This window comes from Mus caroli, chromosome 16 (assembly GCF_900094665.2).
Source record: "Mus caroli chromosome 16, CAROLI_EIJ_v1.1, whole genome shotgun sequence".
NCBI lineage: Eukaryota > Metazoa > Chordata > Mammalia > Rodentia > Muridae > Mus > Mus caroli.
Window position 1 is genome coordinate 22521183 of NC_034585.1, and position 20120 is coordinate 22541302.

Here is a 20120-nt window from a genome sequence, read left to right on the forward strand (position 1 = left end):
CAACTCCCTCAAAGTGACATCCACGGTTGCCAGAGATGGTTCTGTTTACTCCCACCATTCTGACACAACTGCTAATAGCATCATCTTATGCCCAAGTGCTTGGATTTAGGCAATGTACATGTGTTACTTTAGGTGGAGAGATGTATACAAAATCTATTTACCTCCAATACAGCATGGACAGCTAACCAGATAAATGATTGCGTGCAAGTCTACTAACTTAGGGAAGTCTATTGGGATGATTGCCCATAGTAACACAGGCGAGGTTTTACTTAACAGGAACATAGTTGACTCAAAGGCAGCTGCATCATCAAAGCCCACCCTAGCAGGAAAGTGCCTCCCCAGAGCTCTCTGCAGAACTTGTTAGCTGTTTGGCTGGCTGGAGGGTCCTGTCCCCTCCCCCAGTGTTGTTACTACTTATGAAACCTTGGCTAGGAGCCTTGTGACTCCTGTAACTTTCTGAGCTTCCTCAGCCTTGGCTGTGTGAGCTTCTCTCCTTCCTCCCACAGACAATATTTCAATTAGGAGGAAAGGGCTCTCCACAACACTGTGTGATCATGCTATTTTTACCTCTCTTGAATGTTCTGGTTTGTCTCAATTTTAAAGGGTGAAAATATGCTGGCAAACTAGGCTTCCCCCACCCTACTTTCTGGCATTTCAGAGGAGCTGAGGAAATGGAATTAAAGCTGCCTTTTAGTTGATTAAGAACATAGAGGCAGCTCTGAGACTATGATATCACTGTTAATGGTGAACTTAGGCATGAAGGCTGCTTCCAGGACATATTAGTACCTGGCTTCCGGTAGGGATGATTGGATGATTGAACAAAGTTCCTAGGCATAGGCAATGTCCCCATGTGGCTTTCTTACTCTGCTAGAAAAGAGATCACTAGATCGATCAGGCAGACTTTTTACAGGGCTGCATGTGCCTTCTATTTTGTCCTTATAAATAAAGCAAAACAAAACATAATAAGACATTTCACAAATAGAAATTGAGTTGTTGTTTTTATTTAAATGCTAAAGAGGGAACCACAACAGCATCATGAAGATCTAACTACTTTTAACATTTTATTTGACTTTTTCAGTTTCAGATAGTGTATATTTGTATATGTATACACACAGGAAAATACATATATAAAATTTCCTTTCTTTCTCTATGAGTGATTTTTAACACAACTGAGCAATACAACTCATGTGTGATAACTTTCTTTTTCCATAAAAATAAAAATATATTTTGGACATCTTTCTATGGTAAAGTACATATTCATATTTTAAGAGCTGCACTGTATTTGACATACATTTGTCCAATGAAGAATCCTTGTCTTATTTAAATTATTTTCTATTAAATGCAAAGTTGTACTAATGCTTAATATTGCTATTTATTACATACAGTATTTATCTACTAGACATAATTGTGTTATCAAAGAATGTAATACAAGGTTATCAGTATGTGTATGTATCTTTGGAAATTTTTCTGAATCATTTCCTTAAAATAAAATGTTAGAATTGGAACATTCGATTTGAAAATATGACAGTTCCAGGTGGTTTATATCCTATTAGTCAGTGTTCTGTTGCTGTGAAAAGACATTATGGCCGTGACAACTCTTATAAGAGGAATCATTTAATTGGAGGTCAGCTTACCATTTCAGAGATCTAGTCCATTCTCATCATGGTAGACAGCGTGGGAGCACACAGATATATATGGTGCTGGAGAAGTAGCTGAGGGTTCTCCATCATATCCATAGACAAGAAGAGAGAGGTACCTGACCTGGCTTGGATTTCTCAAACCTCAAAGCCCACCCCCAATGAGACTTCCTCCAATAAAGCCACACCTACTCCAACAAAGTCACACTTCCTAATCCTTCTCAGGTTGTGCCACTCCCTGGTGGCCAAGCATTCAAAAATATGAGCCTATGAGGGGCATCCTTACTCAACCCACACATTCTCACACCAATCCCTGGAGCTGGTCAGATGCATTTTTGTTGCTTTTTCACTTTTAAATACAAACCAGGCAGTTTTAGACAAAAATGCCAGGAAATCCCAAAGATAAATTACCTGGCCATAATTTTATGCTACATTTCCTATGTTCAGTTTATGTTCCAGTAATAAAGTGGAGGAAAAGGAGAGATTCACAACCTCATTTTCTCAGACCTGAGCGTGTCTACCTCTCTGCCCCAGTAAAGGCCCTGCATTTAGGTGACAGTGCTCCTGCACTATCCACTGGTGCCTCTGTTCAATTAAAGTATGACCGTTTCCATTTTGGGAAGATCTTTTGCTCCTTGTAACCTGTTTTTCCATAGCCAGAATATGGGTGGGATGCTTTATCATTTAATGAAAAGATTATTTCAATGTTTTAGGCTAAAGAAATGGCAACAATTGGGAGCTTTGATGGATTCCAGCCCGTATCTTTGAAGCAAGAGGAAGAGGACCAACCCTCTGAAAATGACCACTTGTCCACAAAGGAGGGGAATTCAGGCAAGGACCCAGGATCAAGGAGGATTTCAAGACAGCAGAGTATAACTGAAGCGACACTGTACCCCAATCCTTATCGCCAGCCCTATGTTTCACGGAAGTACTTTGCTACACGGGTAAAATCATGATTTCAATTCTATTCAAAATTTCTTTTGAAATCTTACCATCTTCTCTGTACTGCAGTTGGCCAAGGGTTACATATTATAAACCTCTTTTAATAGTCACCATGAGCCTCATGTAGTTGTCTTTATTCCCATTGTATGAATGAAGGCTGTAAACTTCAGACAAACCAGACCCATCAACTTTTATCTCTCATATTATATCAAAGAGATTCAATTCCTGTGGCCTTTATATTTTGACTTCACTCCTGTAGGTATGCAAAATCTAGCCTCAAAGAATTAATGCTTATTATCTAGAGAACATGCAATATAGTAGCTAGAAGATAAATCTATGACCTCGTTCTTTTAGAAAGACATAAGACTATTAAGTAGAATGTGCTGCGGAGGCTGAGCTGAATCTCAGGATGGATGCTAGGATGCTGGTTTAATATGGAAGCAAAGGTTTGAAATTGAGACTGTCTGCAGTTGCAGTGTGGGGCTCAGAGTTCTTACCTGAACATTGGATCCAGAAAAGTAAACGGACAAGGCTTACATAGCAGTGTAAAAGGCTACTATAATACATTTCTAGCATTTGGATCAAATGGAAAGCACTTCATGGATTTATTACTTCTTTGTTGATTGTTTTTTCTACTTACTGATCTTTTGCAGTCCTCCTAAGTTCTTCTTAACACAACAGCCATAAGCTAGTGAAGGAAAAGTACAGGAGTGTGCACCATGACAATACAGTTTTTATGCATACATGGGGCACCTTTTTGTTGAAAAATAAACTTCTTTTTCTCTGTGTCTCTGTCTCTCTGTCTTTGTCTTTCTTCATTTCTTTCACATGTGGGAGTGCTTTTGAATATCAGGGCAGAGGAAAACATTCGGAAGTTGATTATAATCTTCCACTCTATTGAGACAGGAACTTTCTTGTGGGGTTTTCATCTACCATGATACATACTCCAGACTAGTTAGCTTGAAAGCTTCTGAACAATTCTCTCATCTCTACATCTCACCTTACAACAAGAGTGCTGGAGTTATATATGTGCCCCACACTATTGAGACGTGTGTGTGTGTGTGTGTGTGTGTGTGTGTGTGTGTGTGTGTGTGTGGTGTGTGGTTTCTGGAGATCATGCTCAGGTTCTCTGATTTGTGTATCACTTTTATCTTCATCTTTCTGACCCTTCAAAATATATTTTCCAGCCCAATATCATAAATAAGTGGAAGTTAAGAATTTGAGGCGATTTACAACCCTGAATGAATTCTGGTTTAGTGACTTTATATAATTTCATTTAAGATAAAGTTCAAACTAAAGCAACTGAATGTGTGAGTGGGTATGAATATGTGTGTGTTTAAACATCACGTAGACTCTTATGTGCAAGGCACTTTGGTAGGTGCTATGTTATCTGTGTTTGTGTGAGTGTTTTTGCATATGTCAAGCATATGGTCTGTTTTCCAAAATATGTGAACTTTATTGAATATGCAAAGTTAAGTGGAGATGGAACTGCAAAGGAAATATAAGCACCCTTTGGAGTTTTATGATCTAGATATGGATGAAGCCATGGTTTGATGGAAATGTACAAACCTGTGGTTCAGCATAAGGGCCTGGTGATTGGAGCTGGTCCAGCTATGAAAGCAGGATGAACAGTCTATGTTCAGACCTTTGCTTTGCTTCTCATGGTAGTCCTGAAGGTGGCAGGGATTGACCAGTTAGCTATCTACAGTAGGAACAGGAAATACCATTATGGCAAAACTGAAAGAGTTCCTCTTGACAAGGAGAACTCATGAGGAAAACTGACCATTACCACCAACCTCTACCACCATAATCTTAATGGCAAGTCACTTTCAGAAGCAAGTGCCTTTGCCAATGAACTGTGTATAGGAGAATCTTAGGGATGATGTCAGACTGTAATGAAAGGAGATGTTGGTATTATGATGCTCCTTGCCAGCAAGTGAGCCAGGGCAGCAATTTCCTTAACTGTGCTGTTGTGCATAGTGAATTGAATTGATCTTCAATAAGTAAAACAATTGGTTTCATGTTTGTCTTTTGAAATTAATTTCCCTGTGCCTACCTCCCGTTTGGAAACATACAGGGAAATCTAAATTATATAGTTCCTGTTTAGATGAATTGACACAGTCCCAAAGCTATTACATGTGTCATTAGATATTTACAGCTTCTGTTTAAGAACTATGGCCCTGTACAACACAGTGAAGCAGGTAAGAGAAACCATACTATCTTTGTCTTAAGAATAAACCCACAGGAGGATGGAGAGATTACTTCATAGTTAAAAGCACTTATTGCTTTTGCAGAAGATCCAGGGTTGCTTCTCAACACCCACATGGTGGCTCATAGCCACCTGCAACTCCAGTTTCAGGGGATCAGACATCTTCTTCAGCTTCCACAGGCAGCAGGCACTCACATGGTGCACTTACATGCAGGCAAACACCTCATATATGTGAAATATAAATAAGCATTTAAAAAAAAAGGTGAACAAGTGTCAAGCGAATGAGGTCACCTGAGCCTAGTGCAAGAGCTTCCGCTAGGTGATGCACATGCACTGCTCTTCCTAGATAAAAGTTGCAAGTTATATAAATCTTTACACAATGGTATCCTCTTCAACAGACCTATAGAAAACAAACCCAAGTGCTCAAGAGCTTCTGAGGACAACCTTCTTAAACAAGATTAAGTCACCATGGAGAAGCTTTGTGGCCTGTGAGGGTTAAGGGACATCCTGCTCCCTGTCAAACAGCAGGTAGAGTCCAGAACGTTGTGTAAATATGAGTGTGCAATAAGTGTGCATGGACAAGTGGGAGAACAATGAAGAGGCAGTTGTATTGCCTCTTAGTGCTGATTAGTTTATTATAATAGTATTCAAGTCAATACTCAAATTGATCCTGGCGGCTGCACCTTCCATGATGCCCCACCCCCAGTGTTCTGGGTTCTCAAACAAATACACGGCTTTTATATTCTGATATGCCTTAATCAGCTTAATGACTGGGCCACTTCCTAACCACCACCTGGCTAATCTATTTCCCTCCAATATTCCAGAGCTATTTATTACTAAACCTATATTGCATCTTGGCTGCCCTGGGTCCATGGTGGAGCACTCTTGGGCCACTATACCCTGGCTCTTACATGTCTATGATCTCTGCTCCAAACCTTCTCAGGTGTGGCATCTTTCATCTACTTCTCCCAGCATGGCTGATTTCTTTCTCCTCTCTCCTCTCCCTTCTTGGTCCTGAGCCCATGAAAATCCTAAGCTCCCACCTCTATCTGCACTGTGCAGTCATTGGCTGCCAGCATCTTTATTTACCAATCACAACCAATTGGGGGCAGGGTTCCTCAGTATCTTACATGCAGGAACCCAAATTAAAATAATACAAGCAGCCACAGGTTATAAGTTTTTTAATTTATTCTTTTGTAATTTTATACACAAATACAATGAATATTTAGATTATATCAACTCTCTGTCTTTCCCTCCAAATTCTCTGAGACACCTATACATACCCAATAACATGTCCTGTCCTATTTCTCCTCCTCCCCCTTTTCTCCTCCTCACTCATTTTCTTCTATTTTTATAACCCACTGAGTTTGGGTTATGCTGCATATATATATATATATATATATATATATATATATATATATATATATATATATAGTGTAGAGGAACATACAAATGGGCATGGGAAAACATGGGCCACATTTCTGAAGAAGACTGACCCTCTTCTAACAGCCAGAAACTGCTGATAACTCCTCAGCTAGGGACAGGGCTTTGAGAGTGCTGAGCCATTGATTGGCTTGATCCAATGCAGAATCATGTCCCAGGACCTATGTGTATGATGCCTTTAGCAATAAATAGTCTTACCATCAGTTTCTGGTGGGTGACCAAGAATAATGGCTATAATCCATGTTGTTTTGTGGGTCTCAGGGAAACACCTAGTCAAAAGTTCAGTAGGAAGTAACCCACACTTAGCACAGAGATTTTTGTTTGATTACACTATATACATCCCTATATATTGTGGGATGAACAATACCCCACAAACTTTTTTGTTTGTTTGTTTTGAGACAGGGTTTCTCTGTGTAGACCTGGCTGTCCTGGAACTCACTCTGTAGACCAGGCTGGCCTCGAACTCAGAAATCTGCCTGCCTCTGCCTCCCAAGTGCTGGGACTAAAGGTGTGGGCCACCACACCTGGCGTTCCCACAAACATTTTAATAAATTTAAATTTAAAATTAATGAGAGAACGTATGTATATGTGAGTCTCAATTTCTTCTCCTGAAAAGTATAAATAAAACACAAATTTTGTATAGAGCCCTAAAAGAGCTAACTTTGTCAATATTCATCTAGTATATGACACATATATAAACATTTCAAACATTGTTACTTTCAGTACTTCCTCTCTCTTATTTTTGCTTACAGTCACAATTCTATAAGTAGTCATTAAAATGGCAGCAAGGTGCCTATGACCTCACCATGATCCTTAGGGTGAGATATAACTGTTGACAGAAGGGTCTGTGGCAGTAAAGAGGAGGATAGTTGACTTTCTCAAGGCATAATTAAGTAAGATCACAACACTTGAAGTTTCAGATGTGTGAGAGTCACCGTAATGTGATGACTTCTTAGATCTGAAGTGAGATCTCGGATGTCATGGTCCAGCTGGTGAACAAATTGGATTCTGCATTTCTGTAAGTGTTCTGCCAATACTGATGTGCACTTGCTCAAATTACTCTTTCTTTCTAACACAATAGCGAGTGAGATTGGACTTTTCCCAAGAGTGTGCAAAACAGAAAACCTAGGGCTAGAACTAGTATCCTAGTTACCTATTTATAGTACTATGATTTCATGCCACAATCACAGACAAATCAACAGATCCCAGGCTAAGAATTTAAAATCTATGCATTGAACATTGTGAAGAGCACTGAGGGAGTAAGTGGAAGAATCCGTTTCTGAAGGATTTTATTGGAAGACTTTAGGATTATTATCACCCAAGAAGTAGTTTGTTGATAAAAAAAAATTTTGAAAATATAAAACATAAAAGTCACTTTAGTGTCACAGTTCAACATGAACTAAAAAGTGAATTTCATGGGCTCTTACACACTTGTGAATGGATTTCTGTTTTGCTTTTCATATATAAAATTTCTGTATGTAATTAAAGTTTCTATGCTAAATGTTGTTTCACATGGATACACTATTTTGTGACATCATTTTTTATGAGCACCATAGCATCTCACAAAGAGGTTATATACTACAATGTGTTTGACTTTAGCTGGATATTGAAAATATTTTCTGTTCATATCACTGATCTGGAAATGAAATGTATTTCATTGGCTTTCTGTGATAACATAGCACAGTTTTTCAGGTGCCAGGAATACTCAGGGATAGCAGGGAAAGAATAATTCAATGCTATGCGTTTCAAAAGGGAGTTTCAAAGAAATGACTGGCATGGAATTAGGAAATCTTGAAAAATAGGTGAAAATTTTAGGATATATGATATACATGCCTAAAGTACCAGATCATAAAATAAGTTATTGCCCTCTTAAACTCCCTTTGTGGTTTGCTGATCATTATCATTATATATAAAAAAGTATGCTTTTCTGGCATAGTTTGGGAGAATTGTTCTCAGAGAAAGTGAAACCTGAGAAATGGCCAGTCAACTTCCTAAGGTAGCTAAAGGAAGAGTTACTTGTCCATGGTTAACCAGCATCCCTAGGATCTTGCCAGGCCTGGGAAGTATACTTGCAATGCACGAGTCCCGATACTGCCACTGTCTGACCCATGACCTTGGGACAGGAATAAGAGGTCACCCAATGAAAGTCTAAAACACTTGTTTTCCATACATTTGCAACCCTTTTCTCTTGTTTTAGTGGATCTGCTATTATTGCTTAGACATATCTAAAAAGGGCCTCATGCCTTCTCTGAACAAAAGTATCCCTCAAGGCTAATAACTTGAGGTATATTATGATAATCATCTTAGTTATGGAGACTGATGTTCAAAAGCAACTTTTTATGAAAAGAACAATGCTTAGCCCACATGGAGAAAGATATTTTTAAACTCCCTGTAGGGCTCTGTATTTGCAGATACCTTATCAGAAAGTTGAAAGCTATTCGAGATGGAGAATTATCTCTAAATTTATACTAGAGAATGTAAATTACATACAAACTAATGGGACTAAAACTATTTGATCTTTTAATATTTAATTAATGGTTCCCCATGGCCTTTTTATAGCCTGTGTTCTATTGTGAGCAGCGAGACTTTAATAAGCAGGTTCAGGACTTCCCATTGTGTAGTGAGATGTCATTGCTTCCATGACACTAATTTGGCTTTCGTACTCTCTCTCTTTTCCTCTTCTCTTGCTAGAGGGTTCCTAGTGACTTGCCCTCACATTAGGAACAAATACATTTATTAGTTTTATTGTTATTGCCTGTGTGAGCTTCCATTTAGTTTAGAAAATAAACATCTCACTGGGCAAGAGGTTGTTCAGCTTCCATTGTACTGAAACTCCTGAGGACTGTCATAAAGATGATTTATTCTTTTGTGCGAACAGAACCACAGGAATACGGTAATAAGGTGAATTTTCATCATTTTTTTTCAAGGAAATAAAAATGTGCTTGGCCTTTACACATTATGGAAGATTTTCAGCTAGTTTTATTACTTCTGAATTTATTACAAAATGGTTTCTATCTAGCCATCATAGTAGCTACACAAGAAGCCCGAGAGCCAGAGTCTCTAAGAGTCGTCTTTCCTGAACAGCTGCTTCTTCTTTTCGCAGGGGTAGGGAGCTTATTGCATGGAAACCATTGACAAACTCATGGGTATTGTTTGGGTCAGCATTGACTGTGGACTTATCTAGATCATGGAAATACAAGGGAACAAACAGGCAAGTCTGGAATTTCCCAAGAGGGTTTGCTTTGCCTGGAACTAAAATTTTTGCTGGAGCTAAAATGGGAGAGACAGTAGAGTCACTATGTTGTTTGAGGTGCTGCATTTGATCATAGTTTCCTGTTTGTCTTAGAATGCAGTCTCAGAGCTAAGTGCTTGATCGCACTAAGCATTTGTTCCTTGAATTCTAGTATGGCCGTTTTCCTTTTATTTAATATAATCAGTAGTGGGAATGAAGGGAAAGTTTTTCACCATCCAGTGTTTGTTACTAGTTAATGTACAGGACCTCAAGGTATCTCCCAATAACAGTTCAGTTACAGTAATAAATATCAAAACAATCTAACAAATAAATCAACTAATGAAGAGTACCAAGACAACTTACCATGGATTCTAGATAGTCATAAGGACGATCGAGAATTGACCTGTGTATTTTTATCTTTTTATTTTAAATTATCAGATTCAAATGTATTTATTTTAAAACAATAAAAAATGTCAATGAACTAACATTACTAAAAGGGAAGGAAGTACAGCTCTATATCCTCAAAGAGCCCAAACAATGTTTATATTGAAAAAAAAATAGTGGTCCAGACAATGAGAGCATTGACAGAGCTTTAGAGAGCATCAAAGTATCCCATAAATAACACACTTTTGGTGTTCCGCTTTTGAAGAGGTGGATAGGAAAGCATGGCTTGAATGTTCTATTTCCATCTCATGGTTTCCCATCTGAGGAAACAAACATCAATAATTTCATAGACTTTTTATGATTACTTTAGCTGTGTGTCATCAAACAAGAATGTATTTACTCAACACAGTTCTGTATAAGGAAGGTGGCCTACCTAATCCTTTCTTGTTTAATTTTTTCCATTGAGCAATATACTTTATTACTCCTAAGCTTTCATTATATTAGATTATCCAAAGATATTCCATATTATAGCACGGTCTTGATCAGTATCTGTTTCTTAATGCCCATTTACTGTTGTCTACAAACAAGGCTTTCGAGAGTCCTTCATTCATGCCGTTTTGCATATGTGCAAGAATTTCTGAAGTATAACTTCACAGAGGTATATCTGGATTTAATGTAGATTATTTTTCATTTGGGTAGATTTGGCATTTAATTTTTGTTTGGAAGATACTAAGACTTTAAATTTTTATACATTATTATATTCATCTGCACATATTTGGGGGAACTTCTTGGCATAAAAACATTCAACAAAATGCTTATTTAGGGTTATTTAATTACTCTCCAATTCTATCTGCCTTTTTTTCTCAAAAGTATTAGTTTCGCAAGTGAGTTATATTTGTGAGGCTAAAATTATGTAAAGAAATTGTTTGAGAAATACCAATGTTGACTCACCAAAGAGCACGTTATACTTCAGAGGACTTTGAAAAGTGGGCTCAGGAGAGTCAAAATGCCTCTCACAGAAATAAGCTTAAGAGAACTGAGAATAGCCAGCAGATTAAAGGAATTTCCCTGGAAGGGGCGGGGAGGGGGGGGGCGTTTAACTGCCTGCCTTCAGAGTCACTGGAAATGAGTGACATCTGCATAGACCTGTCTGGCAGCAGGTGCTAGGCATTTTGACTGAAATCCCAGAAGTTGCTGATTTTATGACACATGGCCTTCTGCAAGCATGGAGCACCAGTATTAGCTTTCTGACCAGCCTTCAACCAACTGCAGACCATGACACAGGGAGAAAATCCTTGAGTCCAGTGGCTGACTGATGATGAAATCAGGGTTTTGGACTATAAACGTTATTGTCACATTTCCTTGAAGAGATATCGAAGGCATTACGTCATCGCAGTGGCTCCACAGGGTTAGTCGTGAGAGCCAAGTTAATACTGCAGAGTTGCTTATTGACAACTCAACACTCACCTCATCTCAGGGATACCATCCTATTGTGGATGGCTTGGATTGTACAAAACAAACCAGGGAGATAAAGCAAACTCTGTACCATGAGCACAGCCCATCTGAGGCACCACCACTCTTTTCTTGTCCAGATTCCCCTACAGGAGGGTTTATCCTTAAAAATTCCAGTAGTGCTTGTGTACCTAACCACTGAGTTTCTGGTCTAATTGACTTGTATGTATATTGGGTTAGGATTTTATTTTTTTGAAGCTGCCTGATGATTCTGATGTACACTAAAGCATTGAGAATAATTGTCTAGAGAGTATTGGTTGTCATGCGTATACGTAAATGAAATATATTCTCTCAAGAACAGTCTTCATACCGATGCTATCACATGCTACAAATGCAGTCTTAGGTCCCAACCCATACCAACTGAATCAGAAACTGAATAGGATACAACTTAGAAATGTTTCAGCATGGCTGTTATGTACACTGAAGTTTAAGAATCATTGAACTAGGGAAGGCATGACCTTACTAGAATAGATGTCAACCCATTTCTGCATAGAACTAGGCACAGTAGTAGGAACACTTGCTTTGCAAAAGTTAAGAAACTGAAGGGGGAGGGAGGCAGAGAGAGAGAGAGAGAGAGAGAGTTAGAGTTGAACTATTGAGTTAGCAACACTGAAGGTCAGGAAGCTACTTTTTGCATTTTACCAACATAATTTGGAAAAGTTAAATATATATATACATATATATGTATATATGTAATGCACACACACACATATATATGCACACAAATATACACACATATTCTTACATATAATCTTACATATTACTAATATATATTATTTAAATTATATATATGCAAATTCCCAATAAACTTTTTTCCCTGGAAGGAGTGTCCTTCTAAAAATGGCTATTTTGATTTTAGTGAGAAAGCATAGGATTTGAGAAGATAGGACCTGGAATTCTTTTGGCCAGGACAAAAGAGTTAACAGTAAAACACAGAGTTCAAGACCAAGTTCTCTGCCAGGCAGTGACCGGAATATGCAAAACCACGCTTAGTCTCCTGGAGGATGTGGAGGAGGAGGTGTGGCCATTTTTAACTAATCCTAAATACAGACAGAGTGTTTGGTCTTCTCTAAGTGAAATGATGTCTTCTTTCCCTCAGCCAGGGGCCATTGAGACTGCTGTGGAAGACTTGAAAGGCCACATAGCACAGACTTCTGGGGAGACTGTTCAAGGCTTCTGGCTCCTGACAGAGTGAGTATGTTGCTGTGTGAAGGGAAGTGGAAACAGGTGACATCTCTGGAACAGAAAAGGAGAAGGACATGTCACAGGAGCTCCCCTGGGTTTGTATACGGTTATTTCCTGATGTTTCCCACTGGACATCGATGTTTACTTAGCTGGCTGAGTGGATGGGTTTGACTCTGACTTTCTGGACTGCTCCTTCCACCCAGACACTGCAGCCATGGCTCGGGTCTGTGTCACTGCTTTCAAGGATAATGGCAGTAGTTTCCTAGGTGCCCAGCTCTGATCTCTCTCCATCGCAAGCATGCTCTCTGTAACGACACTTGACATCCTTCTAGGGGCAGAGAAGAGGAATAAAAAAGATACAAATGCAGTCTCCTATCTAGTCTGTATGCTTTGTAGAGTATGGACTGTGATAATAGGGAAATCAGGTAGAATAGGGAAGGGGGCCACTGCTGAAAGTTAGGATAAGAACCAAGCAAACCTATCAAAAGCATAAGGCCATGTTTCTCATGTAACACCCTCCATTACCCTTAATGCTTCCGTAGCAGAAAGAGCTTCCCTTGTGAATACTACCATAGCAACAATTACCTTTCTACCCCTCCTAGAAATTGCACTGCCTGTGACCTTTCGTGTAACATTCAGTGATACATATTAAAAGGCAAAAGAGGATGCTTGCCTACTATAGAACCCATAATGTTGTGTGGAAGTGTGCTTAAAACGCTCACCTTGCTTCTGCATGGGTTCGGTGAAGACTGATTTCGAGCTGGGAAGTGGATCCGAGTTCCAGGATCCTAGTAATTCTTTCTGGAGGGTGAAATGTATAGCTTTCCTCGGGATCACAGAAGCATCTAGTTCTGAGTTTCCAGGAGGAAACCTCGAAGGCCTAACCATCCAGCCTGGCAAAATGGCGTCCTCAACAAGCCGGAAAGAGAATCAGACCCGACTGATTTACATTTTCTACCATTCTGTCAAACATCTTCCCAGACCTGGAGGAAAAGAAGCCTCAAAGTTGACATTTTGGTTGTTACTTTTTAATCTTCGTGTCTTTATTTATAAAATGAGACTGAGTGATTTTGAAGGACAAAATTAGGTGTTACTGTAAAATTCTTCCTGAATTATCTTCCCCTCTCCTCCTCCTCTGTTCTTCCTTCTCTCCTCTGCTCTGACTCCTCTGCTCCTCTGTTCCTCCCGCTTTTGCTTCTTCCCATCTCCATCATCCTTCCTCTTTCTCCTTCGTTCATTTATAATCTACCTATCTCTATAATCTCTGAGTTACTACTAATGAAAAGGAAAGCCTACAATTTGAACTTCTCACTAATTCATTTGGTCAAATCTATGATTTGTTCCCCCTTTCCATCCCTCATTCAAACAGAGAGCCCTGTTTGACCTACAAAATGATAAGTCGGCTTTGGTCAGGGAAGATAAGCACGAGGATCCCCGAGAGCGTGAATTCAGCATCACAACAATATTTACACCAATAATTTCAAAATTGGAAAACACCACAGACCATAACTTAATTTCATAGTCCAACACTTTGTAGACTGTCTAAACGTAAGACAGTGACAGAAAACATGTTAACAGCGCAGATATAAAAGTCAGGTGGGCCCTGCTTGTAGCATTAACATCATGATAACATTTAAAAACTAACAGAGTATTAGTTTGCCATCCAATTGATGGAGGTTGCTTTTTCTGGTGGTCAATGGAAAAGTTTGCATATAAAATTTTAGAAATGTTTTGAAGGTGGAAGCTGAGAGTTTGCAGGGCCTGTTCTGGGCTTGTGGCTGAGACAGTCTTCCCTGCTTCTCTTCCACCTTGACTATGTTGGAAGGTAAGAAACCATACACTATACACTGTACACTATAATAGCCTGCCATGCCCACTATCACTGAAGATTAACATGTTAGCACTGCGGAGGAGATGAATGGCATTGTTTATCCCAGGGCTCTCATTGAAGGATACATTAGGAATTGAGAGGAGAAACTGATAGCTGACCCAACTGGGCTTTGCGGATCTTTGTACTTCATTGCTTGTAAGAAAAGTCATCAGTAACTTCTTGGTTTGGTCCTAGAAAAATGATGGATTGACTGAGTCACTCTTGGTTTCAAAGGCGATATAGTATTACTATACTGAAGAAGCATTCTGGAAGAAACACGAGAGAGGAAGCCGTCTCAGAGCCCTATTAGATGCTTCCGCAAGGATTGTCATTAATTATCTACAGAACTAAGGACAAATTTGAGGGAAAAGGGGAGTGTTCACAAAGAAAGGTTGAGTAGGCCATTCTACTTATGGGTCCAAACACTGTTTTTGGTTGAGCCTAGCTTGGCTGTTTCTAGTAGAAAGGTTTCTATATAAAGCAAAAGGAATAAAGAGGTGTTAGTAAAGCTGTCTTCCATATTAATTCTGCTGAGTCTCACGATAATCTAAACTGGTATGATATAGTATTCAGAAATACTAGAAAAATGAGTTGAAGGCATTTGGGAAGTGGATGTAGACAATGGCCGAAAAAACTGGGAGGATAAACTGGTGAGGGGGCCATAAACTGTACTTGGATCCCAGTTTGCTAAACTATCACAAGTACTTGAGACAAACTGTTAGGATGTAGGCTCACAGCCATCCTTTTTAAAGGGGATTTTTGTGGCTATGTAGTTGTAAAGAAAACATAGTACTTATTTCAACGTTTCTTCCTCTTCCTTCTTGGCCCTTCTAAAAAGGGACATTAAAAAACTTGTGTGGGTACTTCTAGAAGAGATCCATTAAGCCAATACCATGAACATCTTGACACTCTGTGGAGTGTCAGACAGTGTGGCTCGATGGCAGTGGAGCCTCTTCAGTCCAGTGTGCTCCAGATGCTTATGTCTTCAGTGCTGTGAGAGTCAGAGGAGATGGGCTCCTCCTTTCACACAAAGGGTGGAAGAGACAATTCTCATTCTTAAGTGAGAAGACCCGCTAATAGTGGCAGAGCCCAAGTGATTCTTGTTCTTCACATTAGTGAAAACATCCAGAGTATGTTTTCATTACCTGATTTTCCTCCAACCAACCCAGTTTCAATCTTAGGACTTTGGTATGACTAATATATGCAATCTAATGAAGTTCCTGTGTCTGGCATACAGAGAGTAGATCGCACATGGAGTCAAATCACCTCTCCTGTCAGAACCGAATGAGTGAAAATGGAACAGAAGACCTGGGTGTGGATCCTGTCCTTTAGTTCTTGTCACAGCAGCTGCACAAACACAAGGAGGTTTCCTTTTTACACCTTTATGTATTTGTAACAGGGACTCCTATGTAGCCAAGGATAAACATGAGACAATAATAGTACTATTATGGTTGTAGTAAAATAAAGACCGGAGAACTACTGACTATTTTAATCCTCTTGTTTCTGCTTTCAATGTAGTACTGACAGGCCTACACTACTATACCTGGCCTAATCTCTTTTCTAAGCTAATGGAATTGGTTCTATATGTTGTTCAGTCCATTAGAAATTTAATCTCGTGAAAGAAACACATCCACTGTTATTTTTTTTTGTAATAGTCTAGCCAGTCTTCATGCATTTTGCTAAAGATGGTTATACTTTAATAATTATGTTTAACCAAATGCTTACAATGTAGCACATGTTATGGTACATACTGTCTTTGCATTTATGACTGAAAGAATATAATCCCTGTAGTTTTGATGATCTCTAAATGCCATTGATCTCAGCATTTCCCCTGAATTGTTCCTAGATATCATGTAGTTTTTGAAAGTTATTGGATTTTTTGTTTGTTTGTTTTGCTCTTTTTGTTTTGTTTTGTTTTGGGTTTTATTTAACCATTTCTTTTCAAACCACCAGTGGGGTACAACACAGAATTAAGTGCTTATTATTATTCTTTAACCTCAAAGCACTGAGTCAAAAGATTCTGGTGGAGAAAGACTTTGACTGGAAAGACATTGAAGCATCATGGTATTTGATAAGAACAATTAGGAACATTTCTACAGCATTGTAAAGTGTTCTTCCTTGTGAATTCATCACAATAACATTCTAAAAAAAGATTCACCTGTGTAAGATGAGAAGTTCAGGCTCAGAGGAGGACCCTAGTGTGGTGGTTTGAAGAAGTATGGTGCCCATAGATTCATGTGTGTGAATGCTTGGCCCATAAGGAGTGAGTGTCACTATCAGGAGGTATGGCCTTGTTGGAGTAGGTGTGTTTTTGTTGGAGGAAGTGTGTCACCATGAGGGTAGGTTTTGAGGTTTTAAAAGCATAAGTCTGTGCCTTGTATCTTAGTCTCCTGCTACCTGCTGATCAAAATGTAGAAAACTCAGCTCCCCCAGCACCATGTTTGCTTGCACACCACTGTATTTCTTGCTACACCAATAATGGACTAAATTTCTGAACTGTAAGCCAGCTCCAATTAAATGTTTTTCTTTATAAGAGTTGCCATAGTTACAGTGTCTCTTCACAGTAATAAAACCCTAACTGAGACATCTACAGTTATAGTAGCAAAGTTAAGGACCATTCTACCATCAGCTGGGCTAAAATACTCTCCATGTGAGTTCTCTTTGAAGTCACATGATGGACAGGGACCACTTCTTTTATGTGTGGCATCTCAAGAGCCCATCATGGTTCCTCCCATCAAACATGGCTGAAATAATGAAAATCCTGTTTGTTGGCTTTGGTGGGGTAAGTGCAAGTGTGCAGATCATCTCTGCTAACTTAGAAATTTTTTTCAGACTGATTCCCCCAGGTCGTTAAATAAAACAGTGATAGAGGCATTGAGATGGCTCAGTGAATAAGATGCTTGTTGCAAAGCTTTGCACCACGAGTTCAAACCCAAGAACCTCCATGGTAGGTAGATAACAAACTCCTGTCAGTTGTCCATGGTAGGTAGATAACAAACTCCTGTCAGTTGTCCTTTGACCCGCACCTACACACACACACACACACACACACACACACACACGACAAAAACAAAGGATTTTAAATAAACACTTAAACAAAGATAGAGAGACAGGGATACTCTGAGAACAAGTGAGCCTGCGCCCTGTTTTCCCCACACTTGCCTCTCGGGGCCACACCCATGCACAGAGCTGCAGTACATGTGGCATCTTTCTCTTTCTCACCTGCTCTCCTCAAGCAGTCTCCAAGGGCAGGACCATGCAAGATTCTGGCTTCATTTTATGGATGAAGAAATCCAGAGATTAAATGACCTGTTCAAAGGCAGCCACTTATTAAAGGTCAGAAGAGAGCCTGACTTGGTGACTTCTTTCTCCCAGCCTTGTTGTCTTTCCATTACAGTGCTTCTGGGGCCTTTTGTGATTTCTCACTCTCCTGACACAAAGATTGCTATGGTTTAAATTGGTTAAACGATCTGTGTGCTTGTGTCTGGGTTCTTTTTTGATTGGCTTTTGTTTGCAGGGAAGAGGGTCAGAGGATTACAGACCTTCCTCTTTCCCTCCCCAGACCATTCTCTCTGAGGGCTTTTCATTTGACTTTATTTAGTCTTTGCTCAGAAACAGCTAAAATAGTCAAATGCCTGGAGGGGCTGGTGAGTGATGCTGATGGACCAAAGCCAGCCACACTTCCATCTTGTCATAGTCTAATTATGTTATAAGAATTACAAAACAGCTCCGTAATGGAAAATATAGCTAACAATAATTAAAAGGGGAAAAAGACCAGAAAACTGGAAACTATCAATTTCTAATCCTTTAAAATCACAAGAAACTAAAGGCTATAAAGGCTGTGCCAGTTACCTTTCCAGGCTAAGCTGCTGCTTCTGCCCGACTCCATTCACTTTCTGTACACTTGAGTGCATCTTAGGTGCCTATTGTGGAATCTGTGGTCCAGAGTTCAGTAGCACGTGCATCACCTGAAGCTTCATAGCAATGCTGACTCTCAGGCCTTACCCCAGAGCTAAAGCTGAACTTTCAGTTTTGCAAGATTCCTATACACCCTAAATCTGAGAAGCATCTATCTCTATCAATTTTATGCTTTTCATCCATGAGCTTCCATGGGTTATTACTGCTTCTCTTGTTCTTTGGAAATCAGTGAGTCATATCCTCACTCCAACCCTATTGACCAATTTTAGAAATTCCATCAGTTTTTCACATCTTCTGAAATTCCTGATGCTATACTTTGGCCCTGTGATTATGCTTACCTGGTTTCCTCTCCTTGCAGTAATCCATACTTTCGCTGTCTGTGCTGGCTAGACTTAGGTCAAATTGACACAAACTGTAGTCATCTGAGCGAGAACAGAATCTCAATTGAGAAGACGTCTTCCGTAAGACTGAGCTGGGGGCAAGCCCATAAAGCATTTTCTTAATCTGTGATTGATGGGGAGGATGCAGCCAATTGTGGTGGTGCCATCCCTGGTCTGGTGGCCCTGAGTTTTATTAGAAAGCAGGTTGAGCAAGTCATGAGCAAGCCAGTAAGTGGCACCCCTCCATGCACTCTTTGTCAGCTCCTGTCCAGGGTTTCTGCCCTGTTTGAGTTCCTGTCCTGACTTGCTTTGATGATGAATAGCAATATGGACGTATAAGCAGAGTAAACCCTTTCCTCTCCAACTTGCATATTGGTCTTGGTGTTTTATCTCAACAAAAGAAACCTTAAGACACTGTCCTTCTGAGACCCAAGTCCATAGAACAGTTCCATATTAATTTATCCAAAATAATCTCAGCCCCTATCCTTGCACTCACTTTCTATTATGTAGCTCCACTCACAGTGAGCTCTGTGTAGACAGTGCTTTGATGCAATGTTCTTCAAGCTCAGTTTATTGAATGCTACATGGTATGGCCCAGAACCCACCTAATTTAATTCTGATAGAGTTCTCCTCAGATACCAGTATGGCGCTGTCTCCAAATCTCCGGGCCTTCACAGCAACTGAAGCCCCAGAAGACTTGCCATGTCTTTGGGTGAAAGCAATGAAGCTGAAAAGCGCCTCAAATCTATCAAGATCTTAATGACCTGTGGCAGGACTCTGGCAGTAACAAAAGGACCTCTGTTGCCAGAATCCATTTGTCCTGGTGGGTGTTTTCAACAGCCACTTAATTAAACACATTGCTTTTCTCTATAAATTCTCCATGGTGGCAACCTCGTCCAGAGAGCTAATGCTCCCCGAGTGACCTGCATTATAGGACAGTGAGAGCATTTAGTTACTGCAGTCACAATTGTACTTGGAAGTGCTTGTTTTCCCATGACTGCAACCAATTAGGGAGAACTCAGAGAAGAGCCAAGAGGCAAAAGAAATCTCATGCTTCTAAATGCCTCACTCAGTTACTACCTAGGTATTCTACATGTCTATTATGTTCACTGGGTCTCAGTTTATCATCTATAAAATGAAGATGTTGCAAAGGTCATTTCAAGAATTAAATTACCTGAATCTGTTCAGTGATTCCCATAACTTTTGTTTCATGTTATGTCCCATATTATAGTTCTGGTTTTGTTATTTAGTTCTATTTACTAATAGTCCCTTATTCATGCATCTGTTTATATATTTGCAGAGCCCCCTTCATAATTCAGATTCTTCCCTAAGTGCTGAAAACCAGTGGCACTTTCTAGTTTGTCAGTGCCCTCAGTCTTTTTTTTATATATATATATATTTTTTTTTT

General features: G+C 39.5%; 1 protein-coding gene across 1 annotated transcript in view; it reads left to right on the forward strand.

Annotated features, from left to right (window-relative positions):
- The window catches only part of Tprg1 (tumor protein p63 regulated 1), a 137963-nt gene that overhangs the window by 27745 nt on the left and 90098 nt on the right, over positions 1-20120 (forward strand). The window contains exons 2-3 of the mRNA XM_021185635.1: positions 2351-2581; positions 12459-12550. Of these exons, the coding sequence (XP_021041294.1) occupies positions 2360-2581; positions 12459-12550 (314 nt within the window). The 5' untranslated portion in view covers positions 2351-2359. The remainder of the gene's footprint in view (positions 1-2350; positions 2582-12458; positions 12551-20120) is intronic.